General features: G+C 43.9%; 1 protein-coding gene across 2 annotated transcripts in view; it reads right to left on the minus strand.

Moving 5' to 3' along the window:
* LOC146863704 (long-chain-fatty-acid--CoA ligase ACSBG2-like) overlaps positions 1-21,477 on the minus strand; it is a 466,937-nt gene that overhangs the window by 13,383 nt on the left and 432,077 nt on the right. For both annotated transcript variants that reach the window (XM_085627844.1, XM_085627845.1), the window contains 2 exons: positions 16,830-16,969; positions 2,235-2,481 (listed from right to left, as the gene is read on the minus strand). In XM_085627844.1, the coding sequence (XP_085483970.1) occupies positions 2,235-2,481; positions 16,830-16,969 (387 nt within the window). The remainder of the gene's footprint in view (positions 1-2,234; positions 2,482-16,829; positions 16,970-21,477) is intronic.

A 21,477-nucleotide genomic window follows, 5' to 3' on the forward strand; every position in this document is an offset into this window, starting at 1 on the left:
CTAGGAATTGCTAAAAGTGTTAAAAACACTTTCATGCATTCAGTTTTGTGATTTCCTAATTGTGAATCACAAAAATTCGCATTTAGGAAATCGCAAAACATTCATTCATCTAGCCCAAAGTTCCTCATGACATATTCCACCCTATGGAGAACCTGCTGATACCATATATTTTTAGAGTTTGTATGGTGTATGTAATTGTACCTGAGTTACATTCAGTTGATTGGAATGTTAAAACTGGAAACTTCAAGCTCTCGGAGCTGGAATATTATAGTGTTTTCAAATATTTGTACCTGAATTCTGCTAACTGTGGTGAGATTCTCTGTTACCACCATTATGGACATCATTATTTACACCAAGCTAGTGTTCAAAGCACAATTTTTTATTTCACACAATAAGAACATTGTCCCACTCCCTCACCAGTGAGTTCCAAAACATACAAAGACAAATTTACATATTTTTCAAGATATAACACATCAGATTCAACGTCCTTTTATGTTAAACTTGTTCCTACACCCCAAAAAAATATGTGCTTATGCAAAATAAATTAATCTATACAGAATCATTTGTTGCACAATTTGTCATCAAAGGCTATGATTATTGGAAGGACACCTTTGATTTGAAATTCATTTTGAGTACCAATGTCTGGCTGGTCTAGGGTATGGATGCTTTATTTCGAGCCTGCTTAACGTCAACTCAAATGATTTTCCAGAATGACACTGTTCAGCAGACTACATGTCTAGGATTGGCTAAGAGTAAAGACATTAATGCACCAACCATTCCTTTCTTTGCACGATTTTACAATTGGCAACATTTAACAACATTTACTGCTGACCAACTCAATAGTATGCTACAGAATGGTACATTTAACAACACAATTTTAAGGTCCTTAAGGGTGGTTATTGTGGTCAGATGCACAAATGGCTGTCATGCCCATTTGTTTACTTCCACACCGGGGGGGTGTATTCCCAATCCCAACACTCAGAACTTTGCACAATTTATATATATTTATATATATAACATTCATTTAAATAATTAATAATAAATTAATAATTATTTGTTAAATAATGATTTATTCCCCAAACCCAGCTGTCCACTTTTAATATGTAACAAAAAAATGTATAAATATTACAGAATTTACATATTTAATAATGTATTAATAAATTAATCAATAAGTACTTGTTAATTAATTTTACTTAATTAACTTTCCACCCTACACCCCTGAAAACCTAGCAACCAGCTACATCAATACAAATTACTAATAGTAATAAAATCTAAAATGATAAATAGCTTTAAATTACAAACTAAATTAAAATAAACATTAACAATTATACAAACAATATTAATACATGCAATTAATGTATGAACTAAAAGAAATAAATATTATTTAAAAACATATTTTTACAACGATATTATTGAACAAGATAGTAACAACAATTATATTCTGGAAAACAATTTTACATACCTGAAAAGAAAAAAAATTGTATCATGGTAGTTTGTTCCTGATATTTCTGCAAATCAGTAGTCAGAAACCCTCTGACCGCTAGTCGGAAGCTTTCTGACCACGGTCAGCGGCTTTCTGACCGACACGGTCAGTTTTCTGTTCGACTGCCCGATTGCAATGCCGGCGGTCAGAATGATAACTAGCCGTTCATTCCAACTCGGTTCTGACTGGCTCTCGGAGTCTTCCAGCTGGTCGGAACGGCATCGTAATCCCCTATGGACGACGCTTCCGATGTTGGGATTATGATGTTGGTTTCATACAGCCTCTCCGTGCCAGACTTTCTAATACAGAAAGGCTGTTTGAAAGCACCTTTGGGGGCCACTAGCAGGCCCCCCTTGCCTCTGGTGCCTGCCACAGGGTACAGTGTTTTACACACACACCCATTCCTCTATAGGAGCCTGTATTATGGCGGTTTACGGAGTGGCACAAGCACCATGCAGAAAAGTGAGTATGCGATAGAACAGTGTTCAGTCGCATCGTAATCAGGTGGTTGGAACCGCCAACTGGAGGTAGGTCGGTCCCGAAACTGAGGCGATGTTGGTCGGAGGCAACTCCAGCCGATATCGTAATAAACCCTTAAATGCTGTCCAAATACCATAGATAACTTTAGGCATCAGGGGAAATTAATGTGTTGCCCATCTAAAAGTGTGATATTGTCCACTCGCATAAAGTGATTACTGCCTCCAACAAACACTGAGACTCATGAGGACTACTGGTCTGCTTGCCCACTTACCAAGCTCTCCTCCAGCTATGGAGAAGTCCCTGTTTAAGATGGTCCATTTCTGTATCTTCTGAGCATTATTGGCAGCCTTTTGGTTTACCCGCTGTATCGCCTTATGGATTGCATTATAGATGGCTGGGTCTTTGGAGCTCACTACCTCCGATACGCGTGTGGCACCACTGCCCAGCTGTTGGCAAAACTGAATCACCTCTTCAGTTAGATAATCCTGGGGTTTTCCAGTTTCTGCATCCACTGTGCACTGAAAAAGAATAAAAGAAAGAGTCTAGAGAAGCATGTCAAAATATAATACACAAAAATGACATCACAAGCTAGAGGCTGAACAAAGGCATAAGAGAAACTTAAAAAAAAAATGAATATGTGAACTATAAAGACAATAACAGTCTTCATGACGTAATGGAGCTCTCTTATATACACACTAAATACTGAGCAAAATGAACATTATGGGCCCGATTACGATGACGGTGGGAAGAAATGTCCAACTGATGTCGTTGCGGTAAAGGAATCAGCTGACAGACAGTCGGCGGTCCCGACCACCAATCAGGATCCCACCACCCTGGAAGCACTCAGAAACATGCCTCATGCACAAGCACCAATGCCAAAAGGCATGTTTTTAAACATCCTTGCACTCTTTGGCAGGCACCATGAGCTGCCTGCTACATGATGCAGGAATGTTTGGGAGGTTCCACAGGTGCCCTACAGGGACCATAGTAAAGGGCCACGGGGGACAGGTACCCTGCTAGGGGCCCAAATAAAGCATTTACACCAGCTTTTACACCTTAGAAGAACTTACATGAAATGGCTGGCTGAAATTTGGATCGTAAACATCACAGTGGTGCCTGAGAAGGCACCGCCTCCATAGTTGGAAATGCAATTTGACGACCGCCCGACTGGCTCCTTGAGCCCATTGGAAGCTGTTGGTCAGTCACTGGAGCAATACGGTTTGACCGACCACATTGTAATGCGGTATCTGACCGCAGATATAGATATTGGTGGGAACAACACCGATGGCATGCCGTGTCTGTCCCACCGACATCGTAATCGGCCCTTATGTCTTGAAATGCAGCTAGGGCCACTGGTATTACTTGGCAGGATTAGGCAGGGATGGTTGAATGTGGCTCAAGAGAGCTAGTTGATTATGGTCAATGAAAAGAAATCACTGTGCCATTATTATCTACTTACTACGGTATTTTTAAGAAAAAATGTGTTGCACCTATTAAACATTGTACCAAGTCCATAAACATTGTACAGTTTTACCCGTTGGCAATGACCACTGAAAAATGGCTTTGCATTCTCTATAATATTTTTTGGACTGGTGCCCTTGCCGTGCAGATTGATATCATTTCAGATGTCATCAGACCATTTCATGAGCGGTGGAATATGTGAGGGAATAAGCAGTGCGTGGCAAGGGTGAGAGTCATAGTTAACCATTGCTGGTGTATTTCATTGTTATATTTTAGTTGAAAACGCTAGGTGTAAACTGTCATTTTCACATACCTATAATTTTACTTTAAACTTTGTGTTTTCAGTGACCTTTCAAGGTTATGTTTTTTAAATAAAAGTAAGATATTATTACTATTCCTAATTATAACATCACTGTTGAATCTGGCCCTCTCTTCAGGGTCACCTCCAAACATTTGACCTGTTCCCTCCACTTTTTGCTGATGTGTGTTTTTTTGGCGCTAGCATTCTCCCCAAAAATATGGTTTGATTGACTTACACCTGATTGGCACATTTAACTAACATATAAGTCCCTTTTAGAGTAATATACCATACTCTTAGAGCCTGGACATTAAATGATACCACTGGGCCTGCAGCACTTATTGCGCAACCCACTTAAGTAGCACTTTAGGACATGTTCCAGGCCTGCTTTTGCAGTCTGAATGCAGTTCTAAACTGCTGGTTCAACTTGGCAGTTAAACCCCCTTGCCAAGCCTTAAACTCCACCTTTATTACATATAAGTCACTCCAAAGGTAGGCCCCAGGAAACCCATAGGGCAAGGTGCTGTGTAATTAAAAGGTTGGACATTTACACTGTACATGTTCTGGTAGTGAAAAACATACTCCTCACATAAGATAGAAATGGGGATGTCTTATTACATTTCATTAGCTGTAATGCCTAATTGGCAGCAGGTAGCTATGTTGTCTTTGTTATTTTGGAAATTGCAATGATAAACCCTCTTTGATGGTAAATTATGATCTTTCAATACAATTTGGAAAATGCCACTTTTAGAAAGTTGTCCTTTTCATACCCTTATCCCTTTGTGCCTGCAGCCTGTCTTTGGTCACATGACTGGGTGTAGCTGACAGTTGAACTTCGTGAATTCCTAACAAACAGTCACACAATAGAGGGATTAGTTGTGCCTCAATGGGTCTCCTACTGACATGATGGGGAGTGGAGTTGAGTACAGCCACACTTGCAACTGTATAGCCTGTGCTCTGCCTTCACACAAAGGGCCTAATGGATATACTGACCCAGGAGAACTGTAGTTTTCTTTTTTTGCTTTGCATTGACCCCTATGATCATTAAAACAAAAGGCTTGGTAGTGCCCCTCTCTCATCTACGGGCACCACCAAGATCCAAAACAACTATATACAAAATTCCTTGGAGGGCATTCTCGGGAGCAGAGAAGTGAATAATACATGAGAGGCTTCTGCAGCTCATTCATCATTTATTATTGTTGTATGTTTTATATATTATCATGTTTTTGGGTTCCCTGGTGCCTACCCAGCCCACTCACCCCTTTTTAATTGTTGAGGCTGTCGGTGGAGGCCTCGTGCCCCTGTGGCCTAAGATGATTCATTAAGGCAGGAGCCAAACACTTTGATATTTTTGGTGATTGCCCCAATGCCCACCTGGGAACCAGGGAAACCACTAAAGAGTGAAATATTTTCTGAAAAACAGGTGCAAAGTTACACACAACAGATTCTATGCCAACACATGCATACATGTGTCTTGTACTACAGTGTGCAACCCATTAAGGCAGCATGTATTAATATTGGAAATATTGATTACCTAATTGTGATTTTCTGTGAATCACAGTTCGGTAATCACTATTCCTAATGTATGAACCTCCATAAGTTTCATTTAACAATTCCTAGTGTGTCGCAAATCAACCTACCTCATGAATATTAACGAGGTAGGTCACAATTTGCAACATATATGAGAATCTTTAAAATCACGGTGATGGTGTACTGTTGGGGTCAGCAGACCAACATGTCCATGATTGCTTTTAAATAAAGCAATTCTTTTTTTTTTTAAATGCATACCATTTTCCTCAAAGGAATACTGGTTGTGCTTAAAAAAGAGGCACAGGGTCAGGCTGATTTGCATATTGCCATGTCTGAGCTGGGGTGGCGTAGTTAGCTAAAGAATGATGATGGATTAAACCCAGATCAGTTGACTGGTGGTAAGGGCTTGCATTGTTCAACACTTCGTCCATCATCCCCTTTGGTTTTGCTTTGTTCGCCCTAAGCTGGCAGGGTATGCCCAGACATGGGTCCCTTGCTCACTTTGCCACTGGATTCAAGCTAGCCTGGTTGATGACGGCTGATTAGCCAGAAACTGGTACCAGGATGCTTGTTTCCGCTCCAGGGAAGACATGGCTTGGCAGTTCGGGCTGGACTGTTCCCAAGAGGCACAGAGTCAGACTGATTTGCATATGGCCATGTCTGAACTGGGGTGGCGGAGTGAGCTAAAGAATGATGATGGATTAAACCCAGATCAGTTGACTGGGTCCCGCTTCGCACTTGACGTTCCTGGGGCCATTACTGATCTGTGCTGCTTATCACCCCCGGAGGGGTAGAGACCAGGGACTGCTGTGGCTGACATCGCTGTGTGCTCGGGAAGAACATCGCACGGGACTCCATTGTCCAGGAGTCCGTGCGTGAGCACACCTGCGCGGAGGTCCGCCTTCCTACCTACACCCTCGATTATTGGTTCCCGATCACTTAAAAACAACCGCCCCTCGCAGAGCGGGACGCGCCGCGGGACGCCCAGGACGAAGCCCGGACAAAGGGCGGACAGTCTGAGACAGTCCGGGACAGGAGCGGGTAGGAGGGGGCCATTACCCTTGACTGTATACCGGTTGCTGTTATTCTGCCCAATTGGTTGTGTGACCTGCCGTGTCGTAACTGCTATGAGTGAGGGGCAGTGAATGACATAGTGGTATTGGTCGACGTGACCCTCTGTGCTGGGTAGCTTTATTTTGCCGTGGGTAATAGGTTGTTGATTATTGTCGTGTCATCCTGTTTTTGCATTATTGGTACTGGCACAGCTCGATTTCTCAATGCCTAAAGCCAAACCAGCGGCTGCGTTGTCCACTATGGATAACTATCTGGTAAAGATGGTGGATAAAATCAATCAAGAAAGGAGGCAGTCCTTAGGACGATAAGGGCCACAAAGTATAGGCCCTTCTTCCCCTATCGAACCAGTATCTCAGTCAACCTCCATTCTTGATGCTAGTGTCCACACAAACTCAATGGCCAGTCCCGTATTGGTTGCTACCAATGACACCATAAGAGAGCCAATTGTCACTACCATGCCCATCAATGAAGTAGAATCGGATGTAGAAATTTCTCCAGACCCAATAGCAACAAATGTGCAGGCCCCAAGGCCACAAAGATCAATATACGTTCTTGCAGGATTATTAGCAAAACTAATCTGCCCAAACGAGGGGGGAATCGCCCTGTTAAAAGAATTGACCCCTTGTTGCCCAATACTCAGCAGGATCAAATTAAGTTACTGGATGGTCCCACGATCAGTTTGAACAATGAGCAACTAGATATTTTGCTTAATGCTATCGAGGCAAAGCTTGATCTACTTGTTACACCCCTACTGACCAAACTTGCTACAATCTCTGACGAAGTAGTCAGACTGGGTGGTTTAGTGGATACCCTCCTAAATACCGCAAAGGTAGTAACTACTGTCGAAAAAGATTTTGTATCTGCTGTTGCGTCTTCTAATCCCCACATATCTGACCCGACGACGGTTGAGAGCAGTAACTCTAACTCAGGGAATGATCGTGTTGCAACTCCTGCTGTACCTAACTCCCTCCTGCAGTTGCCGGCCCAAGCTAAACCTTCCTTTAGCTCAGTACTAAGGAAGCAGATGGGTCCCAATGTGAATAACAACAGTCTTAGTAGCCCCCAGCCGGATCTACCACCGTCCTGTGCACCATTTGTAGCAGTGTTAACAAATGTCCCCCCTTTAAGCATGTCTGGAAGCAACCACGGCTTTGTTGAATCACACTCCTCTCTAAAGAATAAAACCGTGGATTGGCTTCACAGGCAGTGCGGTTTTCCAATTGCACTCTCAGGGGATATTTTAAGCACTAGAAGAACCAATTGGGTGGGGAAATCACATAAGACCTGTGGAGGGGATTGCATAGTTATCAACTTTCGAAATCCGCAATTAACCTCCACGGCGCTGATTAAAGCTGCTTCTCTTCCCATACGAGATGAAGGAATATCCCTACGTCCCCTGGGGTTCTTCTATAGAGACTTTGATATCCAACCGGATGCTGAGCGTTATCAAGGGAGGTCTAGAGGTTTGAATATGTATGATGGCCCTACCATTCCCACGTTCAATAGATTTCAGCCCCTGAGTGGCCTTGATTGCAATGATTGACTGGGGCTACCTTCGGTGGTCCCTGGGACTGCGACTGTTTCTATGGGAAAGGGAAGTTGTAGTATGACCAGGGGGGCCCATGAATTAGTAGAGACCATTGGTCTAAAAGACCCCAATGTTAATCCTATTGATGTTACAATGGACAGCGGACCAGTAAGTCCGATCACTGGCGTTGGGGACAGGATTGATCCAACTACACCCACCATAGTAGACAATAGAGGCCGGTGCTCTATTGCATGTTGGAATGTTGCTGGCCTCTTACATAAGGATACTTGTCTAGGATGGTTTGATTTTATCAATAATTTTAACATTATTTGTTTTCAGGAAACCTGGAGTCTGGTACCCATTAACTATTTGGGTTTTGTTTCTTATCATTTGCCGGCTGTGGCTTCCACTTCAGGCAGAGCTAAGGGTGGGCTTCTGACTCTGATCTCTGTGGACGTGCCACTTATTGTTAAGAAACATGTAACCATTGGGGCCCATTCCCAGATTTTATGGCTTTCTCAGGAGCTGGGTAGAAATACCCTTTTGAATCAACTTTTATAATAACGTATTTGACAATTCTAGGCACGAGGTAGTTTTTGCTTTGGAGTCCGCTTTGGCAGATATAGTTACGGGCAACAATGTTATGTTTGATTTCATTTGGCTAGGGGATTTTAACACTGTTGTATGTCCATCCCCTGTCCATAGGGCCTGTGGTTTTGTTAATTGTTGGGGGGAAGGCGTCTGCCACTTTCCCCACAATTCCTACGGAGAGTCACTAAATAAAATCCTGATGACTTATGATTTGGAATTGTTGGAGAACTTGAAGGGTGCCTCTGGTGAAATCATCCCTACATTCACGGGCCGGAATGCAAATACTGTGATTGACTATATTTGCATCTCATCTAGCCTCAACCAGTGGTGTACAGCCCTTCTGATAATAGATAACCTAATCAGCGACCATAACTGTCTAACTATGGAGGCCGTACTATGGAAGGCGAAAAGGGGCCCCAAACCTAACATAATAGTTAATATCGAACCCCATCGTCCCAACGGTACTAGAATTAGGTGGAAAGGGGATAAAGCAGATATCTTGTCCAACTCCATTATTAATATTTGTCTTAACGATATTTCCGTTATTTTAGAGAGTAAAGAACTGACGGATGTAACTATCCCTAAGTTTATTAATATTAATACTACTATCGAGGCAAAATTTACAGTGTTCCTTAAGGGCAAATCGTGCAGGCAAAAGGGATGGTTTGACCATGCTAGCACCATTGCACTTAAGGGTCTCAAAGAGGCACTTGCTGCTAAACCTAGAGACATAAATTTGGTTAGGGGGCTTAGAGCCACCTATCAGGCAGCAATTGTCAACAGGAAGGCCGAATTAAGGCAAGACGCCTGGGACAAGTTAGACCAGGCAGCTGAAACCTCAGACTCCTCTCTTTTCTGGGCAACAGTTAATTGTCCATTTCTTAAAAATGAGGAGATGCCTGAGCTGACTGCTAACGTTAGTGCAGAAAGTTGGGTTTCCCACTTTTCCATGATTTTTGAGTCGGATAAATCCCTGGATGTAGATCGAGGTGACTGGCCTGTCATTCCTTTAGATATAACCATTTTTGAAGTTCAGGATAGTATTTCTGCCAGTAAGGGAGGTAAGGCCCAGGGGCCAGATGGGGTGCCCATTGATGTCTATAATAAAGAACCTGAGATTTGGGGCCCGTTGCTAACAAATGTGTTTAACGCAGCAGTCTGCTTCGGTGTCCCACCCTCATGGGAGGAATCCATTATAGTACCTATCTACAAGAAGGGAGAGAGAAGGGATGCCAAGAACTATCGACCAATCTCCCTTCTAGATTCCTCCGTAAAAATCATGAGTAGGGTGCTCCTGGTCAGACTCGAAGAATGGGCCGATTCTAATAACATACTGGCAAACTCTCAATATGGTTTCAGGAAGGGACGGGGGACAGTAGAACAGTGCCTTAACCTTGAACTTCTAATAGGGAAATATACGAAGGCCAAGAAAGGTTCTCTTTTTCTCTGCTTTGCAGATTTGAGTAGTGCCTTCGACATGGTGAACCACAAGATTTTATGGGAGAAACTTCTGGAAATGGGAGCTCCGGAGGGCATTGTCCACTTCTTGGCCCGGCTATACGCCAATCTCAGATCTAGTGTCCGTTATGGTCTGGGAGGAGAATGCACTCCTAAGTTCCCTATTAGACGTGGTATCAGGCAGGGGTGTGTACTCGCCCCCTTACTTTTTACACTCTTTATTAATGAGGTTGACTCGGTCTTAAAAACTGTAGCGGCTGATACCCCTAAAATCCTTGATTTTCATATTCCCGTTCTACTTTACGCTGACGACGCCGTTATTTTATCTAGGACCCCTATCGGCCTTCAACGTCTAATGGACAGATTTTCTCTGTTCATCAAGGACAGGAAGTTGAAGATCAATAAATCAAAAACCTTTGTCATGGAGTGTGGTAATAGTTGTAAAAAACCACATTCCTTTTTCATCGAAGGGCAAAAGGTCCAAACGGTGGACTCTTTCAACTACCTAGGTATCACCTTTTCCAAATCAGGTAGTTGGTCCAGCGAGATTAACTATGTAAGGGGTAGAATGGCGAAAAGTGCCCATGGGGTGTTTCAGTTTGCTTCTAAACTTGGGGATAAACGGCTCATGGACATGCTGAAAATTTACCAAATGAGGTGTCTTTCTATTACTCTCTATGGTGCTGGTATTTGGGGGCACGCCCCGAGTGGAAGTCTACAAGTGGAGGAAAATACCTTCCTTAAAAGACTTTTAAGTCTACCCACTTCGGCTTCTACCGACTTGGTGCATAGGGAGTTTGGAATCCAACATCTCTCAGACTCCGTAGTCCTTAGACCACTTATGCTTTGGCGTGCAATTTGGGTAAAGGAAGAGACCTCTTTAAATAGAGTTATTATTGAAGACTGTCTCTCTACCGATAATCATTTAAAGATTCCATGGGTTAAATTTGTTTCTGATAGTTTTTTGGAAATCTCTGATCTTAATGTAATAGAGGATCACTATACCGCCTCTTGCTTGACCAAAAACGAGTTGAAATCTGCTTTTATGAACTATAGGAACGAGAAGCGAGGGAGGATTAGTGGTAATTTAACAACCTGTCGGTTTTATGGAAGTTTCAGTGAAACGACAGGGTTTCAACCGTACCTGAATTTTGTTTCCAGACCCTCCCACAGATTCGTTCTGACAAGACTCCGTTTTGGTATTGTTCATCATTTGGTGGCATTTCCAAGCATTAGAAAACACCCTATTGGCCCTTGCCCATGTGACAATATTACTGTACAAAGTACCATGCACTTCTTACTGTTTTGTTCATTTTATGGGAATATTCGTTCAGCTTTTTTAAAACCCGTTTTTAAGAAGTATGGAGTTAGGACTGTAAATGATACTATGAAATTGTTATTCAACCCATCACCTGATGTCTGTTTTTTTACTGCCACTTTTCTTCTACGGGCCATTAAAGCAAGGCCAAGTATGTCATTTTAAAACTGTTTTAAAGTATTTTTAAATGTTAGATTGATTCGTTAAAATGATGATGCTGTTTTATATGTATGTATGTGCTTTTATGGACTTTGTCTTTAAGCTCCGAATAAAGCCTTATGAACTGAACTGAACTGACTGGGGGTGAGTGCTTGCATTGTTCGACACTCCGTCCATCATCCCCTTTGCTTTTTTTTGCTTTTTGTGTTTAAAAAAGAAAACTTAAAAGTTTTCCTTTTATTTTTAAGACCATGCACCGGTCTGTGCCACCACTGCCTGTTCTGAAAAATGTTTGCAGTACCATTCACAAAGGGAAAGGAGTCCATAGGTGACCCATTCCCATTTGGGAAGGGTTACCATCAACTTAAAGGTGGTGGTAAAATATGAATGTTTTGCAACCGCATTTCAGTCACAAAACATTCTTACATACCACTGCATTAGGTATTGGGAAGGGATGCTCTAAACATTCCCTTTCCTAACACTGAATTGCAAAACCTATTTGCAACCGATGACACCATCAAGACCATGAGCGCGATCCACTCCGGCTCCCCGTCAGACCCATTCACGCACCACATCTTCAACAAAGCCAGAAGCTCCATTGCACCCCACCTGCACAACGTCATCAATCTCTCCCTCGAGACCACGACCTTCCCAGAGAGCTGGAACCATGCCGAGATCAACACCCTACTCAAAAAACCCGAGGCAAACCCAAGAGACCTCAAGAACTTCGGGCCCATCTCTCTGCTCCCGTTCACGGCCAAGGTCATCGAGAAGATCATCAACCGGCAGCTAACCCGATACCTCGAAGAAAACAGAATCCTGGACCCTTCCCAGTCAGGGTTCTGCACCAACCACAGCACGAGACCGACCTCATCGCCGCCACCGACGACATCAGGACCCTGCTGGACAGTGGTGAGGCCGCAGCCCTCATCCTCCTGGACCTCTCCACCGCCTTTGACACCGTCTGCCACCGCACACTACGTGCACGCCTCTACACCGTAGAGATCAGAGAAAAGGCTCTGGAATGAACCACCTCCTTCCTCTCCGGCAGAACCTAGAGCGTCCGCCTCCCCCCATTCCAATCCGAAGCCTCCGGGATCATCTGCGGTACAAAAGGGGGTGGTGATGGACGGAGCATCAGAACCAATCAAACACTCACACCCAGTCAACAGATCTGGGTTTGATCCATCACCGTTCTTTAGCCCAAAAAGCTGGGAAAATGGTGATTTCAATCCCACAAACCCTTTTTTTATAACATGTGCATGGAAAAACCCAGATGCTTTCATTTGCAGCCCGTTTTTCCAATTTTTCCAAAAAAAAACTATATTTTGCTGTATTTTGGCTCATTTCTGTGACCCCTCTAAGAGAACAAAGCGGTACAAAAGGGGGTGGTGATGGACGGAGCATCAGAACCAATCAAACACTCACACCCAGTAAACTGATCTGGGTTTGATCCATCACCGTTCTTTAGCCCACTCTGCCACCCCAGTTCAGACATGGCCATATGCAAATCAGTCTGACCCTGTGCCTCATGGGAACAGTCCAGACCGAACTGCCAAGCCATGCCTTCCCTGGACCGGAAACAAGCTTCCTAGGACCGGTTTCTGGCATTTCAGCCGTCTTCAGCCAGGCTTGCTTGAATCCAGTGGCAAAGTGAGCAAGGGACTCACGTCTGAGCATACCCTGCCAACTTATGGCGAACAAAGCGGTACAAAAGGGGGTGGTGATGGACGGAGCAGCAGAACCAATCAAACACTCACACCCAGTCAACAGATCTGGGTTTGATCCATCACCGTTCTTTAGCCCACTCTGCCACCCCAGTTCAGACATGGCCATATGCAAATCAGTCTGACCCTGTGCCTCATGGGAACAGTCCAGCCCGAACTGGCAACCCATGCCTTCCCTGGACCAGAAACAAGCTTCCTAGGACCGGTTTCTGGCATTTCAGCCATCTTCAGCCAGGCTTGCTTGAATCCAGTGGCAATCCGGGTTCATCTGCGGCATACCCCAGGGATCTTCCCTCAGCCCGACACTGTTCAACATTTACATGGCCCCGCTCGCACATCTCGCCCGACAGCACGATCTCAACATAATCTCCTACGCCGACGACACTCAACTGGCCCTCTCCCTCACCAAGGACCCCATCACTGCCAAAGCCAACCTCGCCGACTGGATGAAGATCAGGCGACTGAAGCTGAACACAGACAAAATGGAGGTCCTCATGCTCGGCTCCAACCCTTCAGCCTGGGACGACTCCTGGTGGTCGACGGCACTGGGGGCAGCCCCGACACCCACCGACCATGCACGCAACCTGGGAATCATCCTCGACTCAACGCTCTCCATGACCAAGCAAGTCAACGCCGTCTCATCCTCTTGCTTCAACACCCTCCGCATGCTCCGCAAGATCTGCAGGTGGATCCCGACAGATACAAGAAGAACAGTCACCCAGGCCCTCGTCAGCAGCAGACTCGACTACAGTAACGCCCTATACGCATGGGCCCCGACCAAGCTCATCAAACGACTGCAACGCATCCAAAACGCCTCGGCACAACTGATCCTCGACGTACCATGCCACAGCCGCATCACCCCAAACCTGAGAAACCTGCACTGGCTCCCCGTCAACAAGAGGATATCCTTCAAGCTCCTCATCCACGCACACAAGGCACTCCACAAGACCGGCCCAGCCTACCTAAACAGACGACTCTCCTTCTACATTCCAATCCGCCAGCTCTGCTCTGCCGACCTCGCACTCACCATCGTCCCGCCCATCTGAAGAACAACCACTGGTGGGAGATCCTTCTCCCACCTCGCCGCCAAGACTTGGAACACCCTCCCACTGAGCCTACGACAGACCCAAGACCTGCTGACCTTCAGGAGGCTACTCAAGACCTGGCTGTTTGATCAGTAGCGCCCCCTCAGCTTCTTGAGACCCTCGCGGGTATGTAGTGCGCTCTACAAATGACTGATTGATTGATTGAGTGATTGATTGATTGATTGATTGAACTCGGTAATACGTTACCAAATTGTAAATAGGGTTTGGTACAGTAGAAAATGTTTTTTTTCTGGGCGCAAACAGCCTGATTTGCATTTTCTTACACCTGGCCCTAAATCTCTACCATGTGTTTCAAAGTCAGTCTCAAGGTGTTCAGTGCTTGGTATGTTATGTGTAACCCTGGGCAGGCAACTCCGCTCTGCCAGAGGAGTTTGCAGAGATTTGCCTACTCTGCGCTCCATTGTGAACGTGGAAGTAGACAAAACTCTGACTCCATGGCAGAGCGGAGTTAGCCAGCCCCTCTACCCTCCCAAATTCTTTAATAATTAAAAAAGAAGGCACTTACCTGTGTGCCTGCTGCCTGGTTGCTCTCCTTCCTGCTCCTTGAGTCCTTTTTCAATGGAAAAACTCCTATGTTGTATGTCTTGCACATGCGCATGTGGCAGACATGCAGATAAGTGCCTTCTTTTCAAATGTTTAAATGGTTTGGGAGGGAGTGGAGCGGAGTGAAGCGTCATGAAGCGGAGCTCCACAGAGTTTTTTACAAACTCCGTGGAGCTCTGCATAGAGGCACTAAACCAGCTCCGCCCTCCCTTAGTTAAGTGTTCATACCAAAGGGCTTCAGAAGCATCAATAGCCCTCAGAAAGCCATGCTCTGCATGTAGATTACCTTTGTCATGCAAGTATGTAAAAGTCAAAGTATAATTCAATCCCTCTGATATTAAAATCATGCACACTGTTTGGGGGTTCTTCCCTCTTGAAATACCTAGATCTTTCAGAACAAGAAAATGCAAAGGGGATTCCCCAAAACACTGAAACAAAACACTTGCATGGGAAGTGAATCACACTTTCCATCTTCCTTTAAATACACATATATATGTAGGAGTGCTGTTTGCTACTAAAAACAAATGGAAATTGCCTATACCATTAAGGGCATATTTGAGAAATGAACACCACTAGAAATAGATTCTAATCTCTTAAGCGATACAGAAAACTGAGAAGCCAGGCCCTCCAGGCACATAACTCATTCACCCTGCCTACTGAGATGGGAGCAATGCAGGAGGGGATTAGATTCAGTTTGAGTGAGACTCTTAAGATGCATAGAGCATGTCAGAAAACCCTCACCCTGACAGCAGAGGAAACAGCAGATAGGTGGAACAGGAAACACAGCCTGACAGCATCAGGCCCACCTCATTCTCCCCCCTACCAAGAGGGAATGGAGGTGGGGTAAAATAAAGGCAACTTTCATATTCCAGTCTAGAAGGGTCCAATGTGTAGGGCAAACAGAACAGTCTTCTCTATTGCCACAGGAATGCTGCTCCAGGCGTTTTTTTGGTCATAACCACCACATAAAATAAACAGTAACATTTCTCCAAATGTAGTTTAAACGGATATCTCCTAGTTGTACAGTGACCTTATCAAGGCACTAGACCCGAAGCCTTGCACCTCTCTTAAGTTCTTAGGGGCATATTTAAGAAAAAACCAAAAGTCACCTTGATGTGCTGCATGATAGTGAAAGGGAAGGAATGAGCCCTATGTTTCATTATATGGCACATTCCTGCCTTTTTCTTGCCTGGCACATAATGTCCTGACTAGCGCCAACACAGTCACCCTTGCACCATGGTGCAAGGGTACCTGTATTGTAAGCAGGAGAGTTTTTGTTCAGGAAGGAACACCTTTCTGCACATAAAACAATCCTCTGATGCATTTGTGTCTTTTTATGTGCACTGCAGAATGCAGCACAGACCGAAATAGGAAGTAATGAGAAGAAATAAAGATATTACTAATCATTACGCCTCACATGGGGAGGCGTAGTGTTTTGACCGATTCCCAGGTCTACCAGTAACATTAAATCTAAGAATGTGGCAAAATCCATGGGTAGATGCATGGGAACACCCATGCTCCACCCATGGCATGCCTTCCTGGGGCAGAGCAAGGCATCAATTTATGCTGTATTGTGTTACTCTTAATGTATCAAGCCATGAAATGCCACACATGGAGGCCTTGCATGGCTTGATAAATCTAACTTAAGAATTGCATCACTCTTGCATCCTATTGTGTGGCGAAAGGGCGTTGGGAAAGGGAATGCAACTGTTTGATACATGTCGCCGTTAGTATTTTTGGGTGACTAGCAATATCTTTCGAAAGTAAACTTGAAGATATTTTATTGCATATATTGCATAGACAGATTCAGATAGAAGCACTGCAGAGATATTCTTCAGAATAGTGATGTGTCTGACAGTAGTGTTTCTTCTAATGACATATACCCTAGCATAACCCATAGCACGGCAGTGCCTTGGGACTGGCATTTCTTGGCTTTCTTGCCCTTAGGAATTGGGAACATGCCCAAAAATGTGCCTCTCGACCAATAGGCAAGCAGAACCAATGTGCTTTACTGTGATATTGTCAAGTGAAGTGCAAAGTGTGAGAGATTCTTTTCTGCTCTTTTGTTCTCACCTTTAGTGTTAGCAGCATGGACAAGAACTTCCTCTGGTCCCCAACCAATATTGCATTACTGATAATCGGCAGCTCCTTCTGCACAGCATTCTCGATCGGTATTGGGGGGATGTTCTCACCCGCTGACGTGACAACTATCTCTGCAGAAAGCACATCATGAGGCTGGGTCTCAGTTAGATCTTTTCATTGATATTTTGACACTATATTTTTCCAATAAAGAAATCACACAAATAGATCAACTCACCAAAGAAGAAAAATGTATTTCCATTACAATGTTTTGGCTTCTGCACTTCTTCGCTGGTACAAGATTGTTTGCTTAGTTACTGCACAGATGACACTACTAGGTTTTCAAAAAGCATCATGAGTGAAGATTCCATTTTGAATGTGGAATTAATGCAGTCCTGAGATTTCTTGGCATATTCAGTAAACAGGTGGTATTGTCAATCAAGTTTGCTATGACAATGAATTTTAAAAGAGTAAAAAATGCTCTTTAGATGAGCTATCAATGAACGTATTTTTAAAACAGACCAAAAACAACTCCATTCTTCAAACAATTCTTCCTTGACTTTTAGACATTGCAGGCTAACTCAAAGTTTAATCCTGCTAAAGAAGTGCAGAGTGTCCCTGTTGGCCTTGTCAGTAATTGATAGGCTTAGCCTCAGCTGGAAAAGATGACATGTTTGTGCATTGACTTCATGCCTGGATAAAGTCTCCTTGTTAATTATATTATGCTATGTTATACAAGTTTTATAAAGCGTTCCTTCCCCAGGGAGGTTCCTTGGTGCTGGAGGTTGGAAGACAGCATACGGCTAGAGAAAAATGTAATCGTAGGCTTGACAAAAGAGCTAAGTATTCAAGAGTTTGCGGAAATGCATGTTATTTGAGGAATCTCTGGTGGCAGGGAATTCCAAGTTCGAGAGGCCTAATCTCTTCCGTTTGAGAAGTGTTATTCTAAGAAATTCTTGTGCCTAGGCTTGAGGCTGCAGTTAGGTACATATTTCAAGAAGATGTTCTATTTAGGGATTTAAACACAAGACAACTTGACTTTAAAATCAGGCGTTGTTTCACTGCTAACCAGCGGAACTTTTTCAATAGATGGATAATGAGCAGCATCTAGGCTGTTGACAGATAAGCCTTGTTGCCGGATTTTGAACCAACTACAATCTCTGATGAAGTATTTTATAGAGGTCAAGATAGAGGGAATTGGCATAATCTAATCTGGAGATCACATAAACTTTATGATGGTTGAATGGGCAGAGTCACCCTGTGAGGGTTGAAAAGCTCAGGCACTATATTAATGATTTCCTTAGACCTATTTGAAGAAGCTAGGATTGTATTAGAGAAGAAAGTTGTCTTATATTACTTGATTAATCTTTTATAGGGCCCGATTCACAGAACTAACTTGAGACAAAATCCTAAACTTTCTACCATTTTGGTATTCACAGAAGGCACTTACTCATTTCGGTATTCACAGAAGTTAGGAGTCCTAACTTTAGGACTCCTAAATGCCTTCTGTGAATACCGAAAGTCTTAAAGTTAGGATTTTTCCCAGTTTAGGAGTAGTAAAGTTAGGATTCCTAACTTTAGGACACCTAAATGCCTCCTGTGAATACAGAAAGTCTTAAAGTTAGGATTTTTCTCAGTTTAGGAGTAGTAAAGTTAGGACTCCTAACTTTAGGACTCCTAAAAGCCTTCTGTGAATACCGAAAGTCTTAAAATTAGGATTTTTCTCAGTTTAGGAGTAGTAAAGTTAGGAGTCCTAAGTCTTAAGTTAGTTCTGTGAATCGGGCCCATAGTTTTTAAGAAGTGACAGAATAAATGTCTTGTCCTATTAAAATATTTAGCTTGCCATTTCCTTCCTGCATCGCGGAGAGTAGATTTTGCTGTTTGTAGGTCCTCTGAGAACCATTTAATAGCATCACGATGATGAGCTTGCTTTAATTTTTGAGTGGGGGCATGAGCTTTGCTGGCTCCAATGATCCAGTTGGAGATGTTGAGGTTAAAGATTCCAAAAAGGAACGCAAATCAACTCTAAACCAGTTTCTTACTGTAGAAGTGTTCTTGGAGCTCAGTTCTTCTGAACACTAGCTCATGGAGGCAGTATTCATGGTTTTCATAGCCTTGGGCCAGCTCAGTGAGCCCCTCTGGTGAGAATAAGGAAAGATTCAAGTGGGACAGGGTTCTTTCTGGCCCCAAAAACATATGAAAGCCCAATATCCATTGTGTGGTCTACCCTGGTATTATGAATGGTTTTCAAACCACCACAATCTCATTCAGGCATCAGTATTAGATAGTTTGTTATCAATGGAACATCTGCTCGGAGCTAGGGGTGAATAGCTTTCCTGAGAAGACGTGCCCTGATGGACTCACGGGACTAGCTACGCTCATTAGCAAATCGCTGAGGTATATAACTCAATCATTTTGGAAACAGAGGACAAACCCCTAAGTAGTTAAAAAACACTAAGGGCATCATTACGATGCCGGTCACACTCTCGTTCGACTGCCACAAAAGCAGACATGGGACCTCCCAACAAGAAGTCAACAGTCCTACTTCCCTTATTATAATGCGACTGCCTTCACAGCGGCTACAAAGTGTATATTGTATATTGAGGTTAGCACAAGCCAAAATGGAAAATGCACACTTTAAAAACATCCTTGCACAGTGTGGCAGGAACCATACGGTGCCTGTCACACAGTGCAGGTGCAGGGTTGCCAAAGCCCCATAGTGTATGGCCAGGGAGGAAGGGGGCCCTGCTAGGGGCCCCCAAAATCACTTTCCTACTGCCTTTTCATGACAGGTGGACCTCCATTAAAAATTCAGGCAGAAAGGTACAGTGTAATTCCTGCCTGAGCAGGAACCGCCCCTATTGTAGGGATTACAGACCCTCCGACAGACCTACGGGCTCCTGGAGCCTGTCAGAAAGCATTGAACTGTTCCTCCGCCTGCTGCTTGTGACCGCATGCATTGTAATGCATTGGTCAGACTGCAGCAACAGATGACGGACAAACTGTCGGATGCAGTTGGACTGGCAAAATAATAGCCCCCTAAGCATTCCGGAAACAAATCATGTATTTGAACTGTTCAGAATGTATAGTTCCTTAGCTTGACATTCATGAAGATTTCATGCAACTCAGAATGGAATTTAAATGAGCAATGCTGTGTTGCATGGGAGTGAGGGAAACACAGTGCAGCACCATATGTTCAAAGAATTACCACCTGCTAGTATTGGTGGTAAAGCTGGATGTAGTCTACGAGGCACAGTCGTGTACCATGGTGCAAAGATGAGTGTGTGCGTTAGCTTAGAAATGTACTGGACGCATGCCATTCCAGGACAAATTTCTATTTGTAGACAGGTTACAACATATTGGATGGGAGCTGTGCACTGTTGCTTGCATGCAACATGCATACTATGCATTAGCGTTGGGATGAAAGACATCAATGTATGCTTGAATGTACATGGTAGATCAATAACATAATCCTAGCTAAAAGGCACCAAAGCACTGTATAAGGTCAAAGACAAGCATGAAGTCAACAAGTGATACAAGAGGTGGCTGGTTTGTGGAATATTATTGCTTTGTGATGTAGTGTTCTTTAAAGAGGTGAAACTCTTCCCTAAATTGGAGTAGCGTTACGGATGTCCTGATGGACAGGGGAATGTTGCTCCAGATCCTGGGTACACAGATTGCAGAGGCTTGCTGCCTTTCCATCTGCCATTCCCACTTGTTTGCGCCCTTTTTCCAGTTGATGAGGTTTTTGATGAGAAGCTGGTCCAGCTCCCTCAGTAGACTGATGTTTGTCCTGGTCCACCCCATCAACAAACCTTTCTAGAAAAGTGGCACTAATGGTGTTTGTACTAGGAAAAGTGTGCATTTTAAGCACAAACACGTTTTGTGCTGGATAGTAAATTGTAGCTGCTTGTCTGAGCAGCTCACCCTTGCTTTGTCTCTAGGTTAGAGCTGCACAAAGCCTTATTGAATATGTGCTCCAGACTGAACTGGCCTGACCATCCAATTACAAACCTTCATCTGTTTCATCAGGAAGCTGAGTACTGGCAAAATTAACCAAAAATCCCCCTGCTTTCAGATTAGAAGACTTTAATATGTATCTAATATGACCTGCATTATGAAAATATAGACACGAGTGTTAAAAAGAGGGAGGTAGATTTGACGATGGCTAGTGAGTCTCATGCTGGGCGTGCAGTCTGCAGACACCTGCTTTCACCTAATCAAATCATTATAAAAGTTGTTCCATCTACTCCTCATTACCATGAGGCAGACGGTTTCAACAGCTTTAATTACATGTAGAGTTGACTATTGCAACAGCCTCTATGCAGGAACCAATACACCCGTCCACCACAAACTTCAGATGGTTCAACATGCAGCAGCAAGACTGGTATTACAATCATCTGCATCCGTCGCTCTTGAAACTCTGCACTGGTTGCCCGTCCACTAAAGAACTTTGTTTAAAATCCTGATAATCACTTTCAGAAGCTTTCATTCCTCTGGCACAAAGGCGCGGAACCTGCTCCCTGGCAGCCTCCGTCTCATTCAATCAGAACCCTCTTTAGGAAGACCCTGAAAGCATGGGTGAACACCGCCCCAGAGGCACTATGTAGAGCACTCGTGTCACCCCTTTCATTCCAGTCCT

The sequence above is a fragment of the Triturus cristatus genome, chromosome 2_1 (assembly GCF_964204655.1).
Source record: "Triturus cristatus chromosome 2_1, aTriCri1.1, whole genome shotgun sequence".
In the NCBI taxonomy this organism is placed as follows: domain Eukaryota; kingdom Metazoa; phylum Chordata; class Amphibia; order Caudata; family Salamandridae; genus Triturus; species Triturus cristatus.